The following is a 21,751-nucleotide window of genomic DNA, read 5'->3' as shown; positions in this document are numbered from 1 at the left end:
AGATACCTGGTTATCTAGCAGGAGACTATCTTCAAGTGCTGCGTGATGTCATTGCACCTCAAATTTATTTATTGCACCTCAGATTTTTGAGGGAGATGTCGATGATTTAATCCGATTCAATGATCTATGCTAATCTAAGCTAAAAGTGCTCCAGCTGGACCTAGAGATCAGCTGAATAGTTTCAGTCTAACTCCGCCGGTTCTACACCACCCAACCTGCTCCGAGCTGGAATCGAACCGGCGACTCTCCACATTGGACTCAGTTGCTCTAACATGGAGGCTAAAGACCATGGCCTCTAGTGTCAGTCACTAGAGCACCTTTAGAGGTCAGAGGAGTGAGGTTTACCTGCATAGCACTTCACTAGCTGGCCTTCGTGACATCGGGATCAGGAAGGGTCAAATTTAACTGTTAGCTTCAAGGGGAGTGTTCCTTTAACATGTTTCGCACTTTACATTCCTAAACCCAGAGTTAACATTCTTATTTGCATATTTGCAGTGTCACTGTTGCTGATTCAATGAACAGCAGGCAACCGTCTTTTGACTTTTTTACTTTTGAAGTAACTTGAACTTTTGAACCTTACATGTGTTAACGTGATGTAAACTTCGCTTTCAATTTCTGTTCGGCTGTCTGATCCAAGTACCCAGGAGCAATAAGCAAACCGTGCTCCATTTTACGCTGAGCAAACTTAGGACATCAGTTCTGGCTTAAAACCACAAATGCTAGTGGTGCTAATCCTGCTTCAGAGCAGGATAACATAACCTTGGTTAAAATGATAAGATAAGATGAATGATGAACCCTGGGTAAGAATGGGAAAGAATGGTGATAACCCAGGGTTAGGCGCCGATTGAAAAGCATAATAGGTTCAGTGGCAAAGCTAGAAATTCTGGGCCCCATGGGTATAATTACAGTTTGCCCCCAAAATTCCACCCCACTCCCTAAGGCCTTCCATTCCTCTGGCACCTATGTACTCCATTTTCCTTTTCCCACCCGTACATAGGGTTAACCGTAGGTAGAGAACCTATGAGCTTAGATACGACTCCCCCATTGCCGCAGTCATTGCTCTGAACAAAATGTACATAGCTTCAATCTTCTTGTGTGCTTTTGGCCTTCTGTCTCGCCTCTGTGAAAATAGAAGTTTTCAGATCTTGTATTTGATTAAATCAATTACGTTTCAGCTCTGCAGACATGGATGTATTTCTCAAGGGCAGATCCTAGGGGTTGTTTCAATTTATCGTTCCTGTGAAAGGAGATTTGTTTGGTTTCAAGAAGGCAACCATGCACATTATTTCCCTTTTGTTAGCCCGCCGAGGACAAACGTATGGTTTTTCTTATGAATCAAGTGTATAGAGTGTCATCCTGCTCATCGTTTTTTTATGAGAAAGAAGACAGTCCATTGCCTTGGAAGTATTGCAAAGCTATTAGGAACCATTTGACCCACTATCATCATTGTAATTGGTCTGGGGGTTTTGTAGCACCTTAGCAATCGTCCTTAGGTCCTTTCCTTCATATCTTATGGATAACCGTGCTCGGTATCTCTGTATTAGGACGATTCCGATTGGTTGGATTGAGGATGTAGAGCTCTGGCCTGGTCACACTTTGTCCTAACATCACCCACTGTTCCTCACTTCAGTCCCCACCTCATTGTCTGACCTGCTTGGGTGTCGTCCTCCACAAAGTATCCCGCATTCTCCACCAACTTTTGACATTTCTCTCTTTTTTCCAGTTTGTGGTCATCTTACTGATCTTGTCTTTTCTGTGTCTTCTCCTGATTGGTGCGCAGGTATGATGAACCATCCGCCTATACCCATCTCAGAACTAGCCGAGCACACAGAGCTGCTGAAGGCCAACGACAACCTGAAGCTCTCCCAGGAGTACGAGGTACTGGATATTTTACCAAAAAGATTGTTAGCTGTTCTAAAAGATGGTTGTATCAATTGGGTTTTCCTGATAAATGAACGGTTCTGGGATGTTTTTCTAGTTGCATGCCAGTGGTTTTGCTTTCATCCACCTATTCTTTTCTAAAATATAAACATGTGATTTTGTGATTATTTTAATAGGCGTCAATTGTTTTATGCAATGTTCAAGTTCAATTCGCATCTTTGTATGCAAACGTCGCTAGTTACTCATACGTCACATGCTTTGGCAGCGGTTTGGAGTGCCAGGCTCATAAATGTTGCGGCTGCTGATTAGTCTTCACTATTGCTGAATCAGCCTTCATTTGCATAGAGCAAATGTCGTCGTCCATCTTAAATCACAGTGCGCTACGGCAGCGCTGCCATCAAACCCCCCCAGGGCTTAATGCCATCTTAAATGGCTCCCAGCATGAGCCAGACCTGATATCCCAGCAGGAACACAGACACGCTTGAGAAGAGCCAACTCGCTATCATTTTTGGGACACTGGCTTAACATATAGATTAGCATTAGCTAAATATGCTAACTAAATGAAGGAAAGTCATTCATAAGCAACTAAGTTCGAGTGCTAGACTGCTGAATATTTAATTTCTGACATTGTTACCTGAAATAAGGGAGTAAACAATGGAGTAAATTCACCTTCTTACCAATTATTAATAAGAGTTTCTTAATAGTTTTTTAAAACTGTTTAAATAAATCCAAAAGGTTTGCATAAACCCCAAGAGGTTTATAATGGAACTGCAAGTTAACTTCTTAAAATAAATGAAATATAAAAAAAAATATTTAAAATGTAATTTAGAAGAGGTTTAAATTAAATTAATTGAATAAAATATGTATTTATAAAACATTTAATCAATTAGAATAAAGACATCAAGCACGATTGCTATTGTGATCGTTTACACCAAGTACAATTACTATGAATTTAACAGTAAAGACTAAACATCAGTTCAGACCACAACTATAACGATAAAGATGTAGAGAAATTATATAGTTGGGATCACTTTCAGAACACTTTTATTTCCAGCTATTAAATGATAAAACACTGACAACCCGTCCGAATTCTTTGGTATATAAAGGACTCGCATAATTTAAAGCTACAGACGACATTTTGAAGACGCACTGCTGAACTTACTGTAAGCCCTCTTTCGTTCATTCATTTACTTTTCTTTTCGGCTTAGTCCCTTTATTAATCTGGGGTTGCCACAGCAGAATGAACCGCCAACTTATCCAGCATATGTTTTTACGCAGCGCATGCCCTTCCAGCTGCAACCCATCACTGGGAAACATCCATACACACTCATTCACAGACATACACTACAGACAATTTAGCTTACACAATTCACCTATACCGCATGTCTTTGGACTGTGGGGGAAAACCGGAGCACCTGGAGGAAACCCCATGTGAACATGGGGAGAACATGCAAACTCCACACAGAGATGCCAACTGACCCAACCGAGGCTCGAACCAAAGACCTTCTTGCTGTAAGGCGATCGTGCTACCCACTGTGCCACTGCATCGCCCCTTAAGTCCTCTTTTTAAAGACTATTTAAAAATAACCACCAGCCTTTTAACAATGAGTTATGCCATGCGAAAGAATCTTAAAATTCATGGAAGGTTTTGCAAGGCAGTCTGTCGAATTGAAGTATAAATAAAAGTACCTCAGGTCTCCAGTGCTAGTTTTCACATCTTTATGTTCCCTCCATAGAAATACAAAATACTTTTGTTTTTATTTCATTACACCGACTACATTAATAATTAAACATTAGATTAATCCAATTTTTAATAAAGATTCACTAGTCAGATGTGCTAGTAGCACAAAGGACATCTGCTGGAGATAAGGGCTTCATACAGAATGAAAAACATGAACTACAAATAATTTGTCAGTGTGGACGCAATTATATTTATCGTTATCATGCTTGGTGTGAACGGGCCTTTAAACTCATTATGGAAGTACATCATTTAAGTCATCTGATAAAAGAGTTTAGGGTAATGCTGTTGTAGAAGAAAATCATGGAACAAATTCTTGATTTTCTGGGTGATCCAGTATGCTAGCAGTCGCTCTTAAATCAATGATTTATGTTTGTGGAAAGCTTGGCTAGAGAAAAGAAAAAAAAGCATCAGAGGTTGAAGCTGATGTAAACTTTTGGTCAGATATAAGGATGTGGGCAGTGCGTTATGCAAAAGCATGCTGCGGATTAGCAAACACCACATTATGTCATCATGCTTCAGTCCATACGTGATCTCTTTGATCACAGCAGAGCCTTGGAGGAGAGAGAACCAAACCAATCCAAACAGTGCGCGTTAAAAAACCCGCGGGCGGTTTGCAGGGTGGATGATAAGAGAGACTGGTTTGAGACCTGTGGAGGATCCGCGCTCTGTTATTTGTGGCTGTAATCATGGCAGGGTAAACAGTTACATCAAACCCCTCATTGTTGGTTATTTAGTCCCGGATTCAGCATGCAGCGATAGTCGCCTAAATGAAAACATCCCTCAAGCTAGAGGAGCTGGGACCCAGCCATTGCCCGAGAATCATAATGGAATACTAAATTACCCCGACAGCGGAATAGAATATTTATTCCCAAATTCTCATATTGGGAACGCTGCGGCATTTATCTTGCTGGCGTCAGATAATTCACCCCCTCACAGGAAGCAACACTCTTTTATCAGCGTTTCCTTTGCTATTATTCACTGTCCACATCACCGTCCCGCCGAAGCTTACCTGGCCGAAAGCTTGTGAATATTTAAAACGATAGCAGACGCTTTTAATTACGCTTTAATGTGCTGCGCTTTTATCTTGTTGCGAATGTTTATCTGAGCTGCTTTTGTGAAGGATTCTCATTTCTTTTCCCATCCGCTAGTTTTTAGCTCTCCAAGGCCCCGTGGCCTCACTCAACCTCGCTTTTCTGAGTGTTGAACTCTTCTCTGTGTTTCTCCACCTTCATCTGATGTTCTGGCGGATGCGAACTCGCTCTCTTCTCGCATTAGTATTCATGGCAGTGATGCTGAGGGATTGGGAAAAGCCCTGAGGGTTGGTTTCACTCCGTGCTTTTCTCTCCACAGTCCATCGATCCGGGTCAGCAGTTCACCTGGGAGCATTCCAACCTGGAGGTCAACAAACCCAAGAACCGCTACGCCAACGTCATCGCCTACGACCACTCCCGCGTAATCCTGGCGCCCATCGAAGGTCAGGGAAAACTTGCACACACACACATACACATGCCGATTCTTGAAAAGAAAAACGTCTCAATTGCATCTGAAGGTTCCGGAATGGCTGAACTTTGTTGTCGCCCACGAATGCGTCTGGTTTTTCAAAAAAAGGCTGTTTTTGTAATTTGTTTCGATGCTGAGATCCGGAAATCTCTTTCAGCGGTGCTGGATAGAGCTAGCATGTGCATTTGAGAGGATCACTATTCATTTTTATGAATGTCTTATGCAATTGTATAGTGTGGGGAGCGGTGTCAGGTATTTAAAGCAGAGCGAGGTGACCAGTATTGAAGAGAGGGGGGGGGGGGGTTGTGGTGGGTATTGCTGTCAGGTATTGGAGAGAAGGGGGGCGGTGCTGTGCTGTCAGGTATTTAAGAGCAGGGTGAGGCAACCAGTAGTGAAGAGTGGGGAGATGGAGTGGTGGTGAGCGCCATCAGAGGAGAGCGAGGAGGGGATGGTGAGGAGCAGTGTCAGGTATTGAAGAGCCGGGTGAGGCAACCAGTATTGAAGAATTGAAGAGCGGGCCGGAGCAGCATAAGGTATTGAAGAGCAGGGTGAGGCAACCCGTATTACAAAGCGGGAAAGGAGAGTGCCATCAGTTATTGAAGAGCATGGGGGATGTGGGGACAGGCGTCAGGTATTGAAGAGCAGGGTGAGGCAACTGGTATTGAAGAGCAGAGAGGATGGGTGGTGGGAAACGCCATCAGGTCTTGAAGAGTGGGTAGTGGGAAGCGCCATCAGGTATTGAAGAGCAGGGAGGGGGGTGGTGGGGAGCAGTGTCAGGTATTGAGAAGCGGGGTGAGGCATCCAGTTTTGAAGAGCAGGGGGGCAGCATAAGGAATTAAAGAGCAGGGTGAGACAACTGGTATTGAAGAGCAGGCAGGATGGGTGGTGGGAAACGCCATCAGGTCTTGAAGAGTGGGTAGTGGGAAGCGCCATCAGGTATTGAAGAGCGGGGAGGGGGGTGGTGGGGAGCAGTGTCAGGTATTGAGGAGCGGGGTGAAGCATTCAGTATTGAAGAGCAGGGGGGAGCAGCATAAGGTATTGAAGACCTGGGTGAGACTACTGGTATTGAAGAGCGGGGAAGGGGGGTGGTGGGAAGCGCCATCAGGTATTGAAGAGCGGGGAAGGGGGTGGTGGGGAGTAGTGTCAGGTATTGAGGAGCGGGATGAGGCAACCATTATTGACAAGTGATGGGGAGGCATCCGGTATTGAAGAGTGGGTTGAGGCAACCACTATTGAGGAGCGATGTGAGGCAACCACTATTGAGGAGCGGGGTGAGGCAACCACTATTGAGGAGCCGGGTGAGGCAACCAGTATTCAAGAGCAGGGGGGAGCAGCAAAAGGTATTAAAGTGCAGGGTGAGACAACTGGTATTGAAGAGAAGGGAAGGGAGGTGGTGGGAAGCACCATCAGTTATTGAAGAGCAGGGAGGAGGGTGGTGGGGAGCAGTGTCAGGTATTGAGGAGCAGGATAAGGCAACCAGTATTGAAGAGCAGGGGGGAGCTGCGTCAGGTATTGAAGTGCGGGATGAGACAACTGCTATTGAAGAGCAGGGAAGGGGGGTGATGGAAAGCGCAATCAGGTATTGAAGGGCGGGGAGGAGGGTTTGGTGGGGAGCAGTGTCAGGTATTGAGGAGCGGGTTGAGGCGACCACTTTTTAAGGGGGGGAGTGGCGTCAGGTATTGAGGAGTGGGGGTGAGGCAAGCAGTATTGAAAAGGGGGTGTGAGGAGCAGTGTCATGTATTGAAGAGCGAGGTGAGGCAACCAGAATCGAAGAGAAGGGGTACCATCAGCACCATCAAGTATTGAAGGGGGGTTGTGGGGAGCTGTGTCAGATGTCAGGGAGTGCAGGGGTGTGTTTGATGCAACGGGTATTGAAGAGAGTGGGGACAGTACAGAGAGGGGGGGGGGGGGGGGGGGTATGTGCAATGCAGGGCCTTCTGTAATTTGCAGGGCGTATTGGGCAGATCAGTACTGATAATTGTCATGAATTTTGTAACACTGTTATGAAACTTAGTATTATTCTTGACCTACAGTGGTAGAAATTGAATGTGTTATTAAATGTCGATATAAACTTATTTGACAGAGTATGGATACTTTCACTGAGAAATTCTAATGACAAATTCATAATGTCCCCTGAATAATATGCGATCAGAAAAATATTCCTGACACAATTATAATGGCCTTGCGACAAACATGTTTATGAAGATTTATGACAAGTTATGCTGTTTCGATAATAACAAGTTGTCGTGACAAAGACAAAGATTAGGTAATGATCTATCTGTTTATGTCAAGTTGTCATAACAGGGTCATCTCGCTTAATGACGTTTCTTAAAAGCTTGCATAAAATCGCATGTGTCATGTCATGATTATAAAGGTGTCACGACAGTCTTATGAACATCCCCTTCAAGTAAAGTGTTCCCACCAGTTTCCTTGCTTCCCTTCCCACAGTTTTATAGACTGCTCGAACACATGCATGAAAAACAAGAGTCAGATATTTCACAAGCAGTCCAAAATTGCGCGCGAATAGTATAATGCACAGATATATCCCTAAAGAGCTATAGAAGCTGTCAAGCATTCAGATGAGACATAAAACGTCAGTGGAAAATCAAGAGAGATTCTCCTTTTATGTTGCTTAAACGCCCGTCTTTTTTTCCCCTCTCCATCCAGAGGCGACGTTCAATCCTCGACGCTCCCTTGTGCTGTTTACAGTTATGTTTTTCCCCCAGGATCCCTCCCTTGTCGTCGCGTCACCTTGATTTTCGGCACAGTTCACCACGACCCAATTTTAGATGAGCAATAACACGGCGTAACAGAATCATCACAAAGACAGCGCCCATGAATGCATAAATTAATCAAGTTCGAAATTTCCATTTTACAGTGCAGTGATTTCGCCATTAGACACAGCGGCGGAACAATTCGTGCAGGCAGCCGTGCTCTGTTCACTTAGCTATGACTAAAGCCAAACACTCCCGCGAATGCTTTGTGAGATGGGGAAGAAGCTTTTAATGGCATTCTCCTTTTTTTTTATTCCCCCTGATTGCTAATTTAGCCTTTTTTTTTCCTCCGACGTAGCGGGGGCTAGAAAATGAGCACGGCCAAGTGTTTCATTGTTCGATGTTAAAGCACGAAAACAACAATTTAGCACTGCGGGCCTGTGTTTGTGATTGAAGCCTTTGTGTTGGATAAACTGTACAATTAAATATGCCTCTCATAGGTTATTTTGCCAGGGGTCTGAAGCAAGCGCGGACTCAGAGTATAATTACAAGCGACTTGTTTCAGGGAATTAATGGCGCTTTGCTCATACTGTGGGGATTTGAGCAAAACCTCCCCTAACCTTAAGTATTGAGCTTTGTTGCATAATTTTCTCCTATGCTGTTAGTGCTAAATGCACAAATGACACATCAAATCATGCCGTTCATTGAGGAGAGGTGGTCACCAGAGTTCATTTTGGCAGCAAGTTTGATTTTGGTTTTAGTCTTGATCTTTGAACTAAAATGTTACTTAGTTTTAGTCATATTTTAGTCAACTAGCTTTAGCGGACTAAGTAGCCGATCACACCGACTGCGCTTTTCCGTTTTGAAAATGCGAGGCGCTTTCCTTTTTTTGTTGACACAAAAAAAAAGAAGTGCGCTGCGCTTTTTATGTCGCTAGGCAACCATTAAATTTGCTGCATATTGTGCACGAGCCAATGATAGTGTTATAATTGTAATATTTTGTGATATTCAGAATTCTTGAAGTCGTACAGCTCCGGATAACTCGAAACCATAGTCTCTCCTCCATCTTCAAAATTCCTCATAGTCATTTTGGCAACATAAACACAGCTGTCACCTCAATGGAAACCCCGCCTCTGCTTTAATTTGATTGGACAATGAAAAAGACGCGATTGGCGTATTGCTCTTTTCCACTCAGGGTTTACTTATTTTAACTGCAGACGCACAGTGCGCAATGGCAAATAAGGCGCATAAGTAACGTACAAAACTTTCATGGTTATTAGTATACTATTCAAAAAAGGCGCCTTTCTACGATAAGTGATGTTTTATAAACAAATTTGGGGAGGAGCACGCGCAGAAGTTTCAGTATCAAATACGTCATTGACAATTATTCTATTATCCAATCAGTTCTTGACCAAACCCCTATATATACCAAAGCTGTCTTACCTGCAGCATCTTACGACTTTAGCATCCCTCCACCACCCCGTCACCTCACCTCTTAAGCATTACAATCCCGGGGGGAGCATTCTGGGGCCGGGCTAGATACTTCGCTCGAATCCCAATTCCTTTCTGTTTCCTGATAAGGGGAATAACTCGAGTTGGGGTGTCTCCCCGAGCTCAGAGCCCTTTCCCCGGACAGCACGCCAAATACGCTTTATTCTGAAACTATTGCAAGTGTGAATTCGTGAAAAGCACATTCGGTGTGATCAAGGCCCAAAAACTCTTACATTTTAGTCTAGTTTTAGTCAATAAAAACAATTTGACATATTAGCGATACGATTACTGTGAATTGACCTCACAATTAATCTACTCTGTTTTCATAATGACGTTCTTTTCCCCACATCAGATTTTTATTATTATGTTTTTGTCATTTAAGATTTATTTAAATTATGCGCAACTGTTTTAACTTTGCATCATGGATGTTTAAATTGCAAAACAACATCAATGCAGTGTACAATAAACTTAATCTTCCAATATATTGAAATGTGTTGTATTTTAAAACAGCAAAACAACGACATCGGGGACTTAAGTGCACACAAAAAAAAAGAAAACGTTATATGACATGACATTTGGTTTAAGTTATTTTAGTCAATGTTATTTGCCCTACAGTGAAATCTTTATTCTATTTCAAATATTTCACAAGTAATGTTTCACAGACCAAGGAAATGTTTACAGTATATCCTATAATATTTTTTTTTTCTGAAGAAAGTCTTATTTATTTTAGTTTGGCTACAAAAAAAATATATTTCAAGAGTTCACACTTAGCTGATAATCAATAAAGCGTATTTGGCATGCTGTCCCGGGAGAGACATCCTCGAGCCCGGGGCTCCCTCCCGTTAGAAGGGCGAGAGGGGAGTTCGAGCTTAGGTAGGTCTTGAGAACTCCCCTGCTTGACGCCGCGTGAGAAGTGTAAACTAGGGTTGTTTTCGGTAATAATTTGGTTTAATCAATTGCTATGGTATAGGTTTTTGGACGGTGGGAGGAAACCGGGGGACCCGGGGGAAACCCACGCGAACACGGGGAGAACATGTAAACTCCGCACAGAAACACCAACCTGCCTGATAGGAGGTTGGACCAGCGGTGTTCTTGCTGTGAGGCAACAGTGCTAGCCACTGGGCCACCGTGTCGCCCTATCGGAAAAAAGAGGGAGGAAGTAGGGGTGGAAGGAGGGGGAAGCTTCAAGACGAAGATAACTGGAGTGAAAAACTCTGGTTATTTATAATGCTTCCGTAATTATCTGATGGGTCACATTACGGAGCTAATGAGGAGCCAGCCGTGTTGATCATAAGCACGTGATCCTCTCGAAATTAGTTCATAAATAAACCACACTATTTACCTTTTTTAAGGTCGATATTATTAGCCCCCTTAAGGATACTTTTTTCTGATTGTCTACTGAACGAACCACTGTTGTCCAATTACTTGCCTAAAACTCCTAACTTAGCTAATTAACCTAGTTAAGTCTTTAAATTGATTTTTAACCTGAACACTAGTATCTTGCAAAAAAACTAGAAAAATATTATGTATTGTCACGTTAAATTTTAGTCTCGTCATTTTTCATCATTATTTTTGTTAACGAAATTAACACTGGTGATCACAGACCCAGAACTATCCCTTAAAGACCCTGGGATCCTTTTTTGTTGTTTGGACCAAGACCACATTTGTGGTTTCGAGAGATGTAGACCACAAGAATGTTACTTCTAGCAGTGGCACACAAGGGCTTTACCTCTATTCCCGCCGCCGCACGGATCCCGAGCTTAGGTGGGAGAATGTTTGGCTGCTTTACGGGAGATTTACTGCGAGCCGCCCAGAGCGATGGCAGAAAGAGAGCGAGACGGGGTCCGGCGTGGGTTCTGCTCTCTGATTTACTCCTAGTCCAGCCTAATTCCATCGTATAGCATCTGGCCCTAAATCAGCTGCAGTGGATGCTGTCGGCCGGCCCTCTGAGAGCTGCAAAAAGCTGGAAGGAAGCGAGGAAAAAAAAGGCAGTGAAGGGAGCTAGATGGCTTTTCTTTCTTGGGGATTATTTTCTATGATGGATATCTGTCACGAGCTCTGCAATAGCCTCTTACCAGACTGTGACTGTATATCACGTTAGTGGGGTTGCAAGTTTTTCACCAGTTCAGGGACTCAATGCTCAGCCATTTTGGAACTGTCGGGAAAACAGTTCTGTAGTCAACTCTTAATGTTACTCGTATTGTTTTGTTGCTTTGCGAAACAAGATTCCAAGTCGTATGTGCCTCTATACTGTAACTTTAAGACTGCTCTGTTTTGATTGCCTATCCTTTTGCATATGAAATGAGGGTCACTTTAAAGAAAACTTGTTAGAATATTCATCTAAATGGACATCCCAGCGGGCACCTTCAAAAACACGTCAAAAACCCAAATCGATTTGATGTCAAAATCTTGACATCTATTTAACATCCAGTCATTGATGCCCTTTAGACCACCAAAATAATGACACAAAAATGTTGTAATATAAGGAAAGTTTTGTTCATCTGACAGCTTTAGTTACAAATGTATACTGCATTTTGTCTCCCAACAATGCTTGTAAACTACCTTGATGTCAAACTGGCATCTATTTGACATCCACTTATTGATGCTCTTTTGACCTCCAAATTACAACACAAAAGTATTGTAATATAAGGAAGGTTTTATTCATCTGACAGCTTCAGTTACAAATGTCCACTGTTTTTAGTCTCCCAACGATGCTTGTAAAACTACATTGATGTCAAACTGACATCTATTAGACATCCACTTATTGATGCTCTTTTGACCTTCAAAATTACGACGCAAAAGTATTGTAATATAAGGAAAGTTTTATTCATCTAACAGCTTTAGTTACAAATGTATACTGCATTTTGTCTCCCAACAATGCTTGTAAACTACCTTGATGTCAAACTGGCATCTATTTGACATCCACTTATTGATGCTCTTTTGACCTCCAAATTACAACACAAAAGTATTGTAATATAAGGAAGGTTTTATTCATCTGACAGCTTCAGTTACAAATGTCCACTGTTTTTAGTCTCCCAACGATGCTTGTAAAACTACATTGATGTCAAACTGACATCTATTAGACATCCACTTATTGATGCTCTTTTGACCTTCAAAATTACGACGCAAAAGTATTGTAATATAAGGAAAGTTTTATTCATCTGACAGCTTCAGTTACAAATGTACACTGTTTTTTGTCTCCCAACAAAGCTTGTAAACTACCTTGATGTCAAACTGACATCTAACAATATTGTCTAAGATTTTACAGGACAGTTCTGATTTTTGACGTATTTTTGTCGCCAGTGTTAGATGTCACTTTGATGTCGTTTTGACATAAAGGTAGTCAAATGACATTAGATGATGTTGTTTTGACATCAAGGTTTCCTCTTGGCTATATGGATGATATCAATATGTAAATTACATAATAGTACTTCAGTAATAATCACCTTTTTGTAAGTGTTTTTGTCACGTTTCAAGGTTTGCTTCATGCTTTGTTTTAAGGAATCACAGGTAGCGACTATATCAATGCTAATTACATCGACGGCTACAGGAAGCAGAACGCATATATAGCCACACAGGGACCACTGCCGGAAACCTTCGGAGACTTCTGGAGGATGGTGTGGGAACAGCGAGCTGCGACGGTGGTCATGATGACTAGATTGGAGGAAAAGTCACGGGTAAGACAAGTGACAGCATTTGTGGATTGAGTTGAAGTTTATATTTAAAGCACATTTATACAGCCAGGGTTGCTCAAAGTGCTGTACAAAAAATAAATAGAAAGACAAAAAGAGGACAAACTCAGTACAATTACAAATTCAATATTTCATCTTTTTCAATTCATCTTTAATTCTCTAGCGCTTTTACAATGTAGATTGTGTCAAAGCAGCTTAACATAGAAGTTTTAGGAGATTGAAACTGTGTCAGTCCAGTTTTCGGAGTTGACCACAAGTCCCAAACCAAGCAAGCCAGTGGCGACAGTGGCAAGGAACAAAACTTCACCAATTAACGAAAGTGAAGGAAAAAACCTTGAGAGAGACCAGGCTCAGTATGGCATGACCATTTCTACTCTGGCCAAACTTACTGTGCAGAGCTGCAGTCTAGGTGTCGGAGGCTGGAGAATGCTGGATTCCGATCACGGAATAGCTGCAGATGTGAGTAGGTCACCGGCGGGTATTCAGGCTGGCGCGCAGTATCAATGCAGAGACTCGTCTGTCACTGGGGTCTTTTAGGAATCAGTCTCATGCTCTCCACTCCTCCATGACCACCACAGCATCTGCTAAGGATACGGCCTGGTCCAGGATTATGGAAACCTCGGGATAAGGAAAAGCAGACTAACATAAGACTAACATAAACACTACCAACCAAATTATTTTAAAAGCGATAGTAAATGACTTTTTAGCCCTTAGCCGCTAGATTGGTTCGGTAAAGTATTAAATATTATTAATAGTTATTACCTTCACTACAACCATCTGCAAGCTGTTTTTAATAATAGAACATGCTTAAATCTACCTAAGATTAAACCTTATAAATAGGCGTGTGGCAGTGTGGTGGCGCAGTAGGTAGCGCTGTCACCTCACAGCAAGAATGTCACTGGTTCGAGCCTCGGCTGGGTCAGAAGGCATTTCTGTGTGGAGTTTGCATGTTCTCACCTTGTTGGCGTGGGTTTTCTCCAGGTGCTCTGGTTTCCCCCACAGTCCAAAGACATGCGCTATAGGTGAATTGTATAAACTAAAATGGCCGTAGTGTATGTGTGTGAATGAGCGTGTATGTTTCCCAGTACTGAGTTGCAGCTGGAAGGGCATCCACTGTGTAAAACATATGCCGGATAAGTTGGTGGTTCATTCCGCTGTGGCAACCCCTGATGAATAATGGGACTAAGCTGAAAATGAATGAATTGTATCACAGATTACTTAAAACATATTGTATCACTGGCTAAGAGTGTCAATATCATATCGTATTGTGACAAGATGTCCAATTCCCACTTCTGTCTTTGTGACCAATTTCACTGTGTTTTTTTGCTAGTACACATAGTTATTCCTTAGTTAAACAATCCATTCAAGGTAACTGACTGGACAAAAACATTTTATGTTGATCTTCAATCAAAGTCTGACCATTTGCTTTTGCATTTCGATTGGCTCCTTTTCTGTTAACAATAGTTTGACATTTCAGACGCAATATTCTTAGCCATGCCCCTTTTACCATTAGTATACTATGAGGGAATGATGCATAAAAAGAAAGCCCCACCCCCCTACTCAATATACAGTTTCAGTTGGTCTCTTACGCATTACGGTTTGTCCAAAAGAATTCTGCAACAATCTTTGTATCTGGTGATACCTTTAAAATACGGTCCAGCTCTGCAGCTCGCTAGGCTGTGGGAAGAGAGCTAATAGCCCCTAAAAAGATAATAGGCTGTCTCTCTTTTAGTCTTGTTAAAAAAGACCGAGCTTCATACCGAACAAATTGACATTATTCCAGCTGAAATGCCATTGCCGCTTGAATGAATGGGCAAAAAAGCATAGAGAAAAATGAAAGGAAATAAAGAAAGGGGCTCTCTCTGATAACAACCCGGGAATCATCCCTCGGCTCTGTCGAGAAGCAGTTCGGCCCATTTACCACCAAAAAAATGGAGACAGAAGTTGAGAAGGCCTAATATTGAAGACTCCCACAGCCGTGACGTCCAGAAGTTCATTGAAGACGATCCCGTCACACCCTAGACTGTCAGGCTCAGCAAACTCCGTCAATAACTCGGGACGCCTCGTCTTAGCGGGCGGCACATGGCGTATTAGAGCTCTGTCAGATGCGATCAGAGTGAGCCGTTCAATCTGCAGCATAAGCGCAAAGAACACATTAAACCTGCACATTTCTGAAGCAGCGGGCTGTCACATCACATCAGGGCATTTTAAAGGGGGGGGGGTGGCCCGACTGCTCGCCATGCTCCCTATTGAGTGAATCTTTATTAGGACTGTGGTGGACGGGGGGTCTGTCAATGTGCCAGGTGTCAGGGGGAGGAAGAAAACATTACGTCAGGGTAATTGATCTAACGTGGAAAGTCGAGAAGAGTTTGTGATTTCTGCAGGTGTGAATCGTATTTGGAAATCAGACTGTTATGAGTCTTGCTATTCATTTCAAGAATCCAAGGTGTCTTATTGTAAGTTGACTAGATACCCTGCTCTATATACTGTGGGAATCCAAAAATGTTGGTATTTTTTTGATGGATGTGTTGGTTAAGGTTACAAAAAGCTGTTTTCCCAAAGACCCTACTTGTTTGTTGTTGAAGCATAACTCTCAATTTCCCCTAAGGTTTGTTGCACAAAGTCCAAATATTTCACAAGTAAAAAAACTATTCAACCTCACGTTGTTTCGAAAGTCAAAATTCTGAATGGTGGAACAGAGGTGGAAAACCCTTCGTAAACTCCGTTAAGCACTGGTTATATTCCCTATTGCACATTCTGTACCTAGAACTGTTATCAGCATGGACCAACCATGGTAAAACAGGCATTTTACTGTATATGTTACACCAAGAACATCTTACACAAATAACCCTCATCTTATTTTAAGAATGTCAGAATATATCCCATGCCATTGAATTGTTTGGCCTAAATTATATGAATCCTGTAATTCCTGACGTGCACCGGGAGGTGTAAGATGTGTGGGGAACATATATCGTCAAATGTTCCCTATTCATTTTTAAAACTAGAATAGAAATCGCAAGAGAATCCAAAGTGTTCAAAGTCCAAACTTTGGGCCGCTCCTAGATGATTATTTGACCCTTGAAAATGAGCAGGGTATATGTGTGGCTTAGTTCAGTAGCTCTATAATTGCTTGGCACACTGAAATTTGGCAGGTATTTGCATAGAAATATCTAGGTAAATTTGAGTCGGTGGCCTCAGAGAAAAGATTGCTAAACCCACATCAAAGATGTCTGGTATGCTAATGTCCTTTTACCCTTCTGCAGATAAAGTGCGACCAGTACTGGCCTAGTAGAGGGACGGAAACCTACGGGATGATCCAAGTGACTCTTTTGGACACCATAGAGCTCGCCACCTTCTGTGTGCGCACCTTCTCCTTGCACAAGGTAAGATTTCTTTAATAGTCCAGGTTCCAATGGTATTCTCATGGAATTTCTGGAATATCGTGAAATTTTAAAAGGTCTATTATAGACATTGAAAGTCAGGGAATTTTGTAGGTGGAATATCCGGGGGTTTTGTTTGTCAGAGTTTTACTTTTGTTTTAAAAACTAATCTCGTCCACATGAAAACAAAAATGCCATGAAGTGCTGTCAAGAGCATGCCAAAGCAACAGGTGGCGATATTCTTCCAATAGTAAAGTTATGTTGGTCAATCAGAAGCCTCAAAAAAGTGTTATTCCGATGGGAAGTCAACAAACCCCATTAGTACCACAGTTAGCAGAAGAGTTTTGGTTACTGTGGCCATTGCACAGACGTGCAATTGCATCAACAGTGCACAATCTGATAATGGAAATGATGGCGCGGACAAGCCAAGAACTACATGACTACACAAACCCCGGGGTTTTTGAATGTCTTCACCCTGACATGAGTTTTCAAAAAGTTTCAGTTTTAGTGACCCTAGTTCGCTTGCCAAATCCTGAAGAAAATTTGGAAAATGCCCATGTTTGTGTGGTCGTCTTATTCCTTTCCCAATTACTAACAGGTAGTCACGTAACTATCGTTAAAATACTACATTGTTTTGTGTCTGCTTAGATTGGAAATTGGAAAAATAAGGTGGAATAGGTCATGAAAATTCAGCGTTTTAGTCAGTGAAAGTCTGACCTGACATTTGTCAAGGAATTTGACATTTGGCTTAGATTGGGAACTCTAAGCAGTGCCATCTAGCATGCTCTTGTATTAAAGATTTGAGTCGAACAACAGCAGGGATGCCTAATCCTACTCCAGGAGTTCAGTAGTCCTACAGAGCTAGGCTCCAACCCTAATTAAAACTAATCAAGGTCTTGCAGGATTGTCAGAAACCTCTTGGTGGGTGTTTTGGAGCTCCAACAACAGGAGCTTGCCCCTTCTGAACACCCCCTGATCTACAGAATAGCACTTATTAGATAAGGTGCACTCTCTCTTTTAGGAACACTTTAGGATTGTGCATGGCCCGCTTGTATCCCTCATTTAAGAGCTCATTACGGAGTTTCTTTCAGGCCCTGACAGATATATGCAACTGAGATGATTGCAAACGGTTGAGGCAAACGGGAGCATTTTTCAAAACCCTTCCCGCGTTCTCATCTCCATTGCGTACACCATGTTTTTATAATCTCCTCATTCCACATCCATCATCTTTTAATGTTGCGCCTGCCAAAGAGAGGCACTTAGCTAAGTGGCCAGAGCAAAATGACTCCATGTAAAATTGGCATCCCAGACGGCGCAGCGGTCAAGTAAACATGAAGTGGTTGGGAGTGAGGGAGAGAAATATAGAAGGGTCAGTGAGTTGCACGGTCAGACGGTAACGTGAATTAAAATGGATTGAGCTTTTACTGTAGTGAAGGGCGCCCGTAAGACATGAGCCGCAGCATTGATTAAACAGAGACTGCCGTACGGACATGAAGAGTGTGTCCACGCTTGCGGGATGAAGCTTGCATTTAAACCCATAGGAAAGAGAAATGAGATCTCTTCGATATCTCAATTGATTCTCCTAGACAGCACGGACAGTAATTGGATCTTCTCAGATTTGCCCCAGAAAGAATAACCTCGGTAATCCACAAGTTTCAGAAGAGATCTCAAGAGATCCAGAGCTATGAATAAGCAATTAAATTGTCTTCCTGGACAGCCTAGAGTAGACATAATGTCTTATTTTGTCATATGACTCTGTCTTTACCATTGGGATATCTTTGAATACAGATGAGGTGTGTTTTTGTTGCAACACAGTTTGAGGTATTGCATTGCTAGGCTGAATAGTGAGAGTTTGCTTACAAGCCTCACACACACTGTCTCGCTGGAACAGTGGGGTGTATTTATGTGCGCGCATATCCTGCAGACGCACATACACAGTCAACCCAGAGTCATGAATTCTTAAAAACAATCCTGCACAAGCCCATCCACTGCAGAGAAACACAGCCTGCAGAAGACAGCCGGAGGAAAAAAAGTATCCAGCAAAACTGGGCCAGTTTGCTCTTAATTACATCGTTTATTTATTCATTTATTCAGAAGGAGCCTCTGTTGGAACAGCAGCGACATTGAAATGCAAAACCTCTCTTTAAAGACGTCCAGGATGAGAAATAAAGGCTAACAGCTAGAACTAGCAGGACACTGATGTCTCTCCCTCTTTTTACCCAAATCTCCTCTGTGGAAGACTTGTTTGTTTGCATCTAAATATACCGCAGAAGACAAGTCGATGCATCGAAATAGCATGTTTATGACTCTGAGTTGGCACTTGAACAACAAGGATCTCCGGCTAACAAAATTAAGTCATGCATTACTAGAAGTAGGGCTTCTTTTTTTGCAATACATTCAACCACAAAATACCACTTGCTCTTGTTCTAGAATGGCTCCAGTGAAAAGCGAGAGGTTCGACAGTTCCAGTTTACCGCCTGGCCGGACCATGGCGTTCCCGAGTACCCTACTCCATTCCTGGCCTTCCTCAGGAGGGTGAAGACGTGCAATCCACCAGACGCCGGACCCATCATCGCCCATTGCAGGTCTGAAATCTGTTCTTTCCTAAATTACTGACATGCCTAGCCCAATTTATACTTGTGCACTGAGTGCTTAGCCTTAGCACAGCCATGTACCTTTCACTATACCTTAACACAGACCTATCAAAAAGTGCAATTACATGTCAAGTTATGGCAGTCTGTGATTATTTGGCTTGGTAGCATATGAGTGTGGACGGGGTTAAAATCGTGAGGGTGGAGCAAGGCCAGTGGTTACAGGTGTTTAATGAACTGAGCGTTTTTTATATATATTATATAGGCCCCGGTATGCTTCAAACGAAATCGAAGAATGAACTGAAATGACGTATTTTTGAGTAAAATCCATCCAAAACAAAGTTCATTTTGAGTTTGTTTCGACTATTTGAAACCGCTCACCAATCAATACAAATAGATACAAATCAATCACATAGCAAAGAGTTCCAGAACACACCCACCTATTGTGTAGTCCTCATAAACCAATGGTCCTCATAAACCATTGTTCAGGAGCCAAAACAAACTCCCCCTAAAAGTTTCTGAAACACCTTTGAGCTACCATTGGTCCGTGACGGTTACGCAATTAAAACAGTATACCACTCACTCAGCCTTTACCAACGTCTTTTTGCCCTCAAATGAAGATCTTGTTTAAAGTATACCGTGGCTGTTTCGATTTAGTAAGTTGTCTAGGGAGAGTAAACGTAACAATATTACTGAAGGAAATGGATGGAAATAAACAAGGACACAATCTTAACACTTAATTCATTTATTTCTCTATGAGGAAAAAAGTGATCAAGCCAACAAAAGAGAGGCGCTTTGTACAATGCATTTTAAGACAATATAAACAGACAGAAATATAATCAAACCAAAAGTTACAGGGGAAAAGGAAACTAGAGTGGCGCAAAAGCAAAGAACTAAACAAAACCAAAAGCCACCTAAACTAGAACACAAGATCCCCTCTAAACTTATTAATGAGAATAAAAATGTGAAAAATATGCGACGCCAAAAATGTACACTGAAATAATAAACAAAAATACAAAAAGCGGCACTCGCCCACTTACCTAGTGTTTCTGAACAATTCAAATAACAACGGGCAAAATGTATGCCGCGCAACTTAGTAACCTATTCCTTTTTCCCCAAAAAGGAATGATAAACTCTTTAACCATATTGAATTAATTTACAGTTCTGTATAACAATTCAGAGACACGGAACAAAACATAAAACATAATCAGAAGCGAACGTACACAGCACAAACCAACACACACACAGCACTGACAAACAAGGCTTGCCGATCAAATTTAAAGTCCGCGGAACAAAGCCCGATTGGTCCATGAGAAAACGCCCTAATGAGGAGTGATAGGCTCAGGATCCAATCAGTAGGTACCTGGGAGAGAGAAAGTAGCGGAACAAAAAGGTGATAGGGCGAGACAAAGAACGAATGAGAGACAAGGAGAGTGAGTGAGAGCGAGGGGAGACAAGCAAACCGTAACAGTGGCTTTAAGTTGTTGAACGTTCACCAGTGCCAACCTCCTTCTCTGAAAGAATGTGAGATAAAATAACTTTTTAAAGCAACAGTGCATGCATTTATGGTGGGAATTTAAACACACACACACACACACACACACTCGGGGAACCTTCAAGACTGAAATTAAATATGCTGTCAAGTCAACCTAGGTTGCTGTAATATAATTGGTTAAACTGGCAGTGGGCTGGTTATAAAAACCAAAACAAAGATAGACCTTCTGACACGGAACACACATTTTCATGGTCAGAATAGCTGACCTTAGCATTGTTTTTCAGATAAACAAGTGTGTTTACTGTGTTTTAGAAGATTCAAAAACTTACATACATCACCTTTAAAGGTCCTTGGCAAAGACCAGCCTGTACCTTTCTCTAATCCCTCCCTGACTTGTATCATCATTTATTTTCAGTGCTGGTGTGGGCCGCACAGGCTGCTTCATCGTGATCGACGCTATGCTAGAACGCATAAAGCATGAGAAGACAGTGGACATCTATGGTCACGTGACCCTCATGCGCTCCCAGAGGAACTACATGGTGCAGACGGAGGACCAGTACAGCTTTATCCACGATGCCCTTCTGGAGGCTGTAGCCTGCGGGAACACGGAGGTGGCGGCACGTAGCCTCTTCTCCTACATCCAGAAGCTGGCACAGGTGGAGGCTGGAGAGCATGTCAGTGGCATGGAGCTGGAGTTTAAGGTAACCAGAAGACAATTAGAGACGCTTTAGACATAGCTTTAATGTCTAATTGGGTTTTTTGACATCACGTTGCAATTTTCAATGTCACACATGACCAAAAAAAATAATATAGTGTTGTCATCATTTAAAATGCAGTAAATGGAAAAACAGTTCCTTGTCTTCCATGGACCTCTTGTTATGAAAACATTTGTGATATTACTTTCTTCGGTTTTTAAACCAATTTGCAAAACTGTCCTACGTTGCAACTCTCTCTCTCAAGGCAGAGATGTGGGTGCAAGACAATTGAATATCGGGAATTGTGTTTTATTCCTGTGGTTACAGATGTGTAGCTCTAGTTGCAACTTAGAGAACTAAAAGTTGATGACGGTCAGAAAGGGATTGTGGGAAGGGTAATTAACACCCAATGAAGACGGATGTTGAGGAGAAGCGATGTGTAGTATTGAGCAGATTGGGATTGCGGGTTCCAATTGGTAAGTCAAATAATCCTGCAGGTTTTTTGGCCTCTGAGACCTTCTATCCAGTCTTTTTTTCCCCCTCTCTTTCAGGCTACATCAGTCATTTTGAG

The 21,751-nt window shown here is 42.3% G+C and overlaps 1 protein-coding gene across 3 annotated transcripts in view; it reads left to right on the top strand.

The window, feature by feature from the left end:
• The window catches only part of ptprsa (protein tyrosine phosphatase receptor type Sa), a 279,978-nt gene that overhangs the window by 237,793 nt on the left and 20,434 nt on the right, over window positions 1–21,751 (top strand). For 2 of the 3 annotated variants that reach the window (XM_056447339.1, XM_056447337.1), the window contains 6 exons: window positions 1,781–1,878; window positions 4,973–5,096; window positions 12,829–13,004; window positions 16,283–16,402; window positions 18,830–18,984; window positions 20,901–21,186. In XM_056447339.1, coding sequence (XP_056303314.1) covers window positions 1,781–1,878; window positions 4,973–5,096; window positions 12,829–13,004; window positions 16,283–16,402; window positions 18,830–18,984; window positions 20,901–21,186 — 959 coding nt within the window. The remainder of the gene's footprint in view (window positions 1–1,780; window positions 1,879–4,972; window positions 5,097–12,828; window positions 13,005–16,282; window positions 16,403–18,829; window positions 18,985–20,900; window positions 21,187–21,751) is intronic. The other variant, XM_056447338.1, reaches the window with a different exon arrangement.

This window comes from Danio aesculapii, chromosome 22 (assembly GCF_903798145.1).
Source record: "Danio aesculapii chromosome 22, fDanAes4.1, whole genome shotgun sequence".
Lineage (NCBI taxonomy): Eukaryota > Metazoa > Chordata > Actinopteri > Cypriniformes > Danionidae > Danio > Danio aesculapii.
This window is presented reverse-complemented; position numbering and strand designations above follow the sequence as displayed.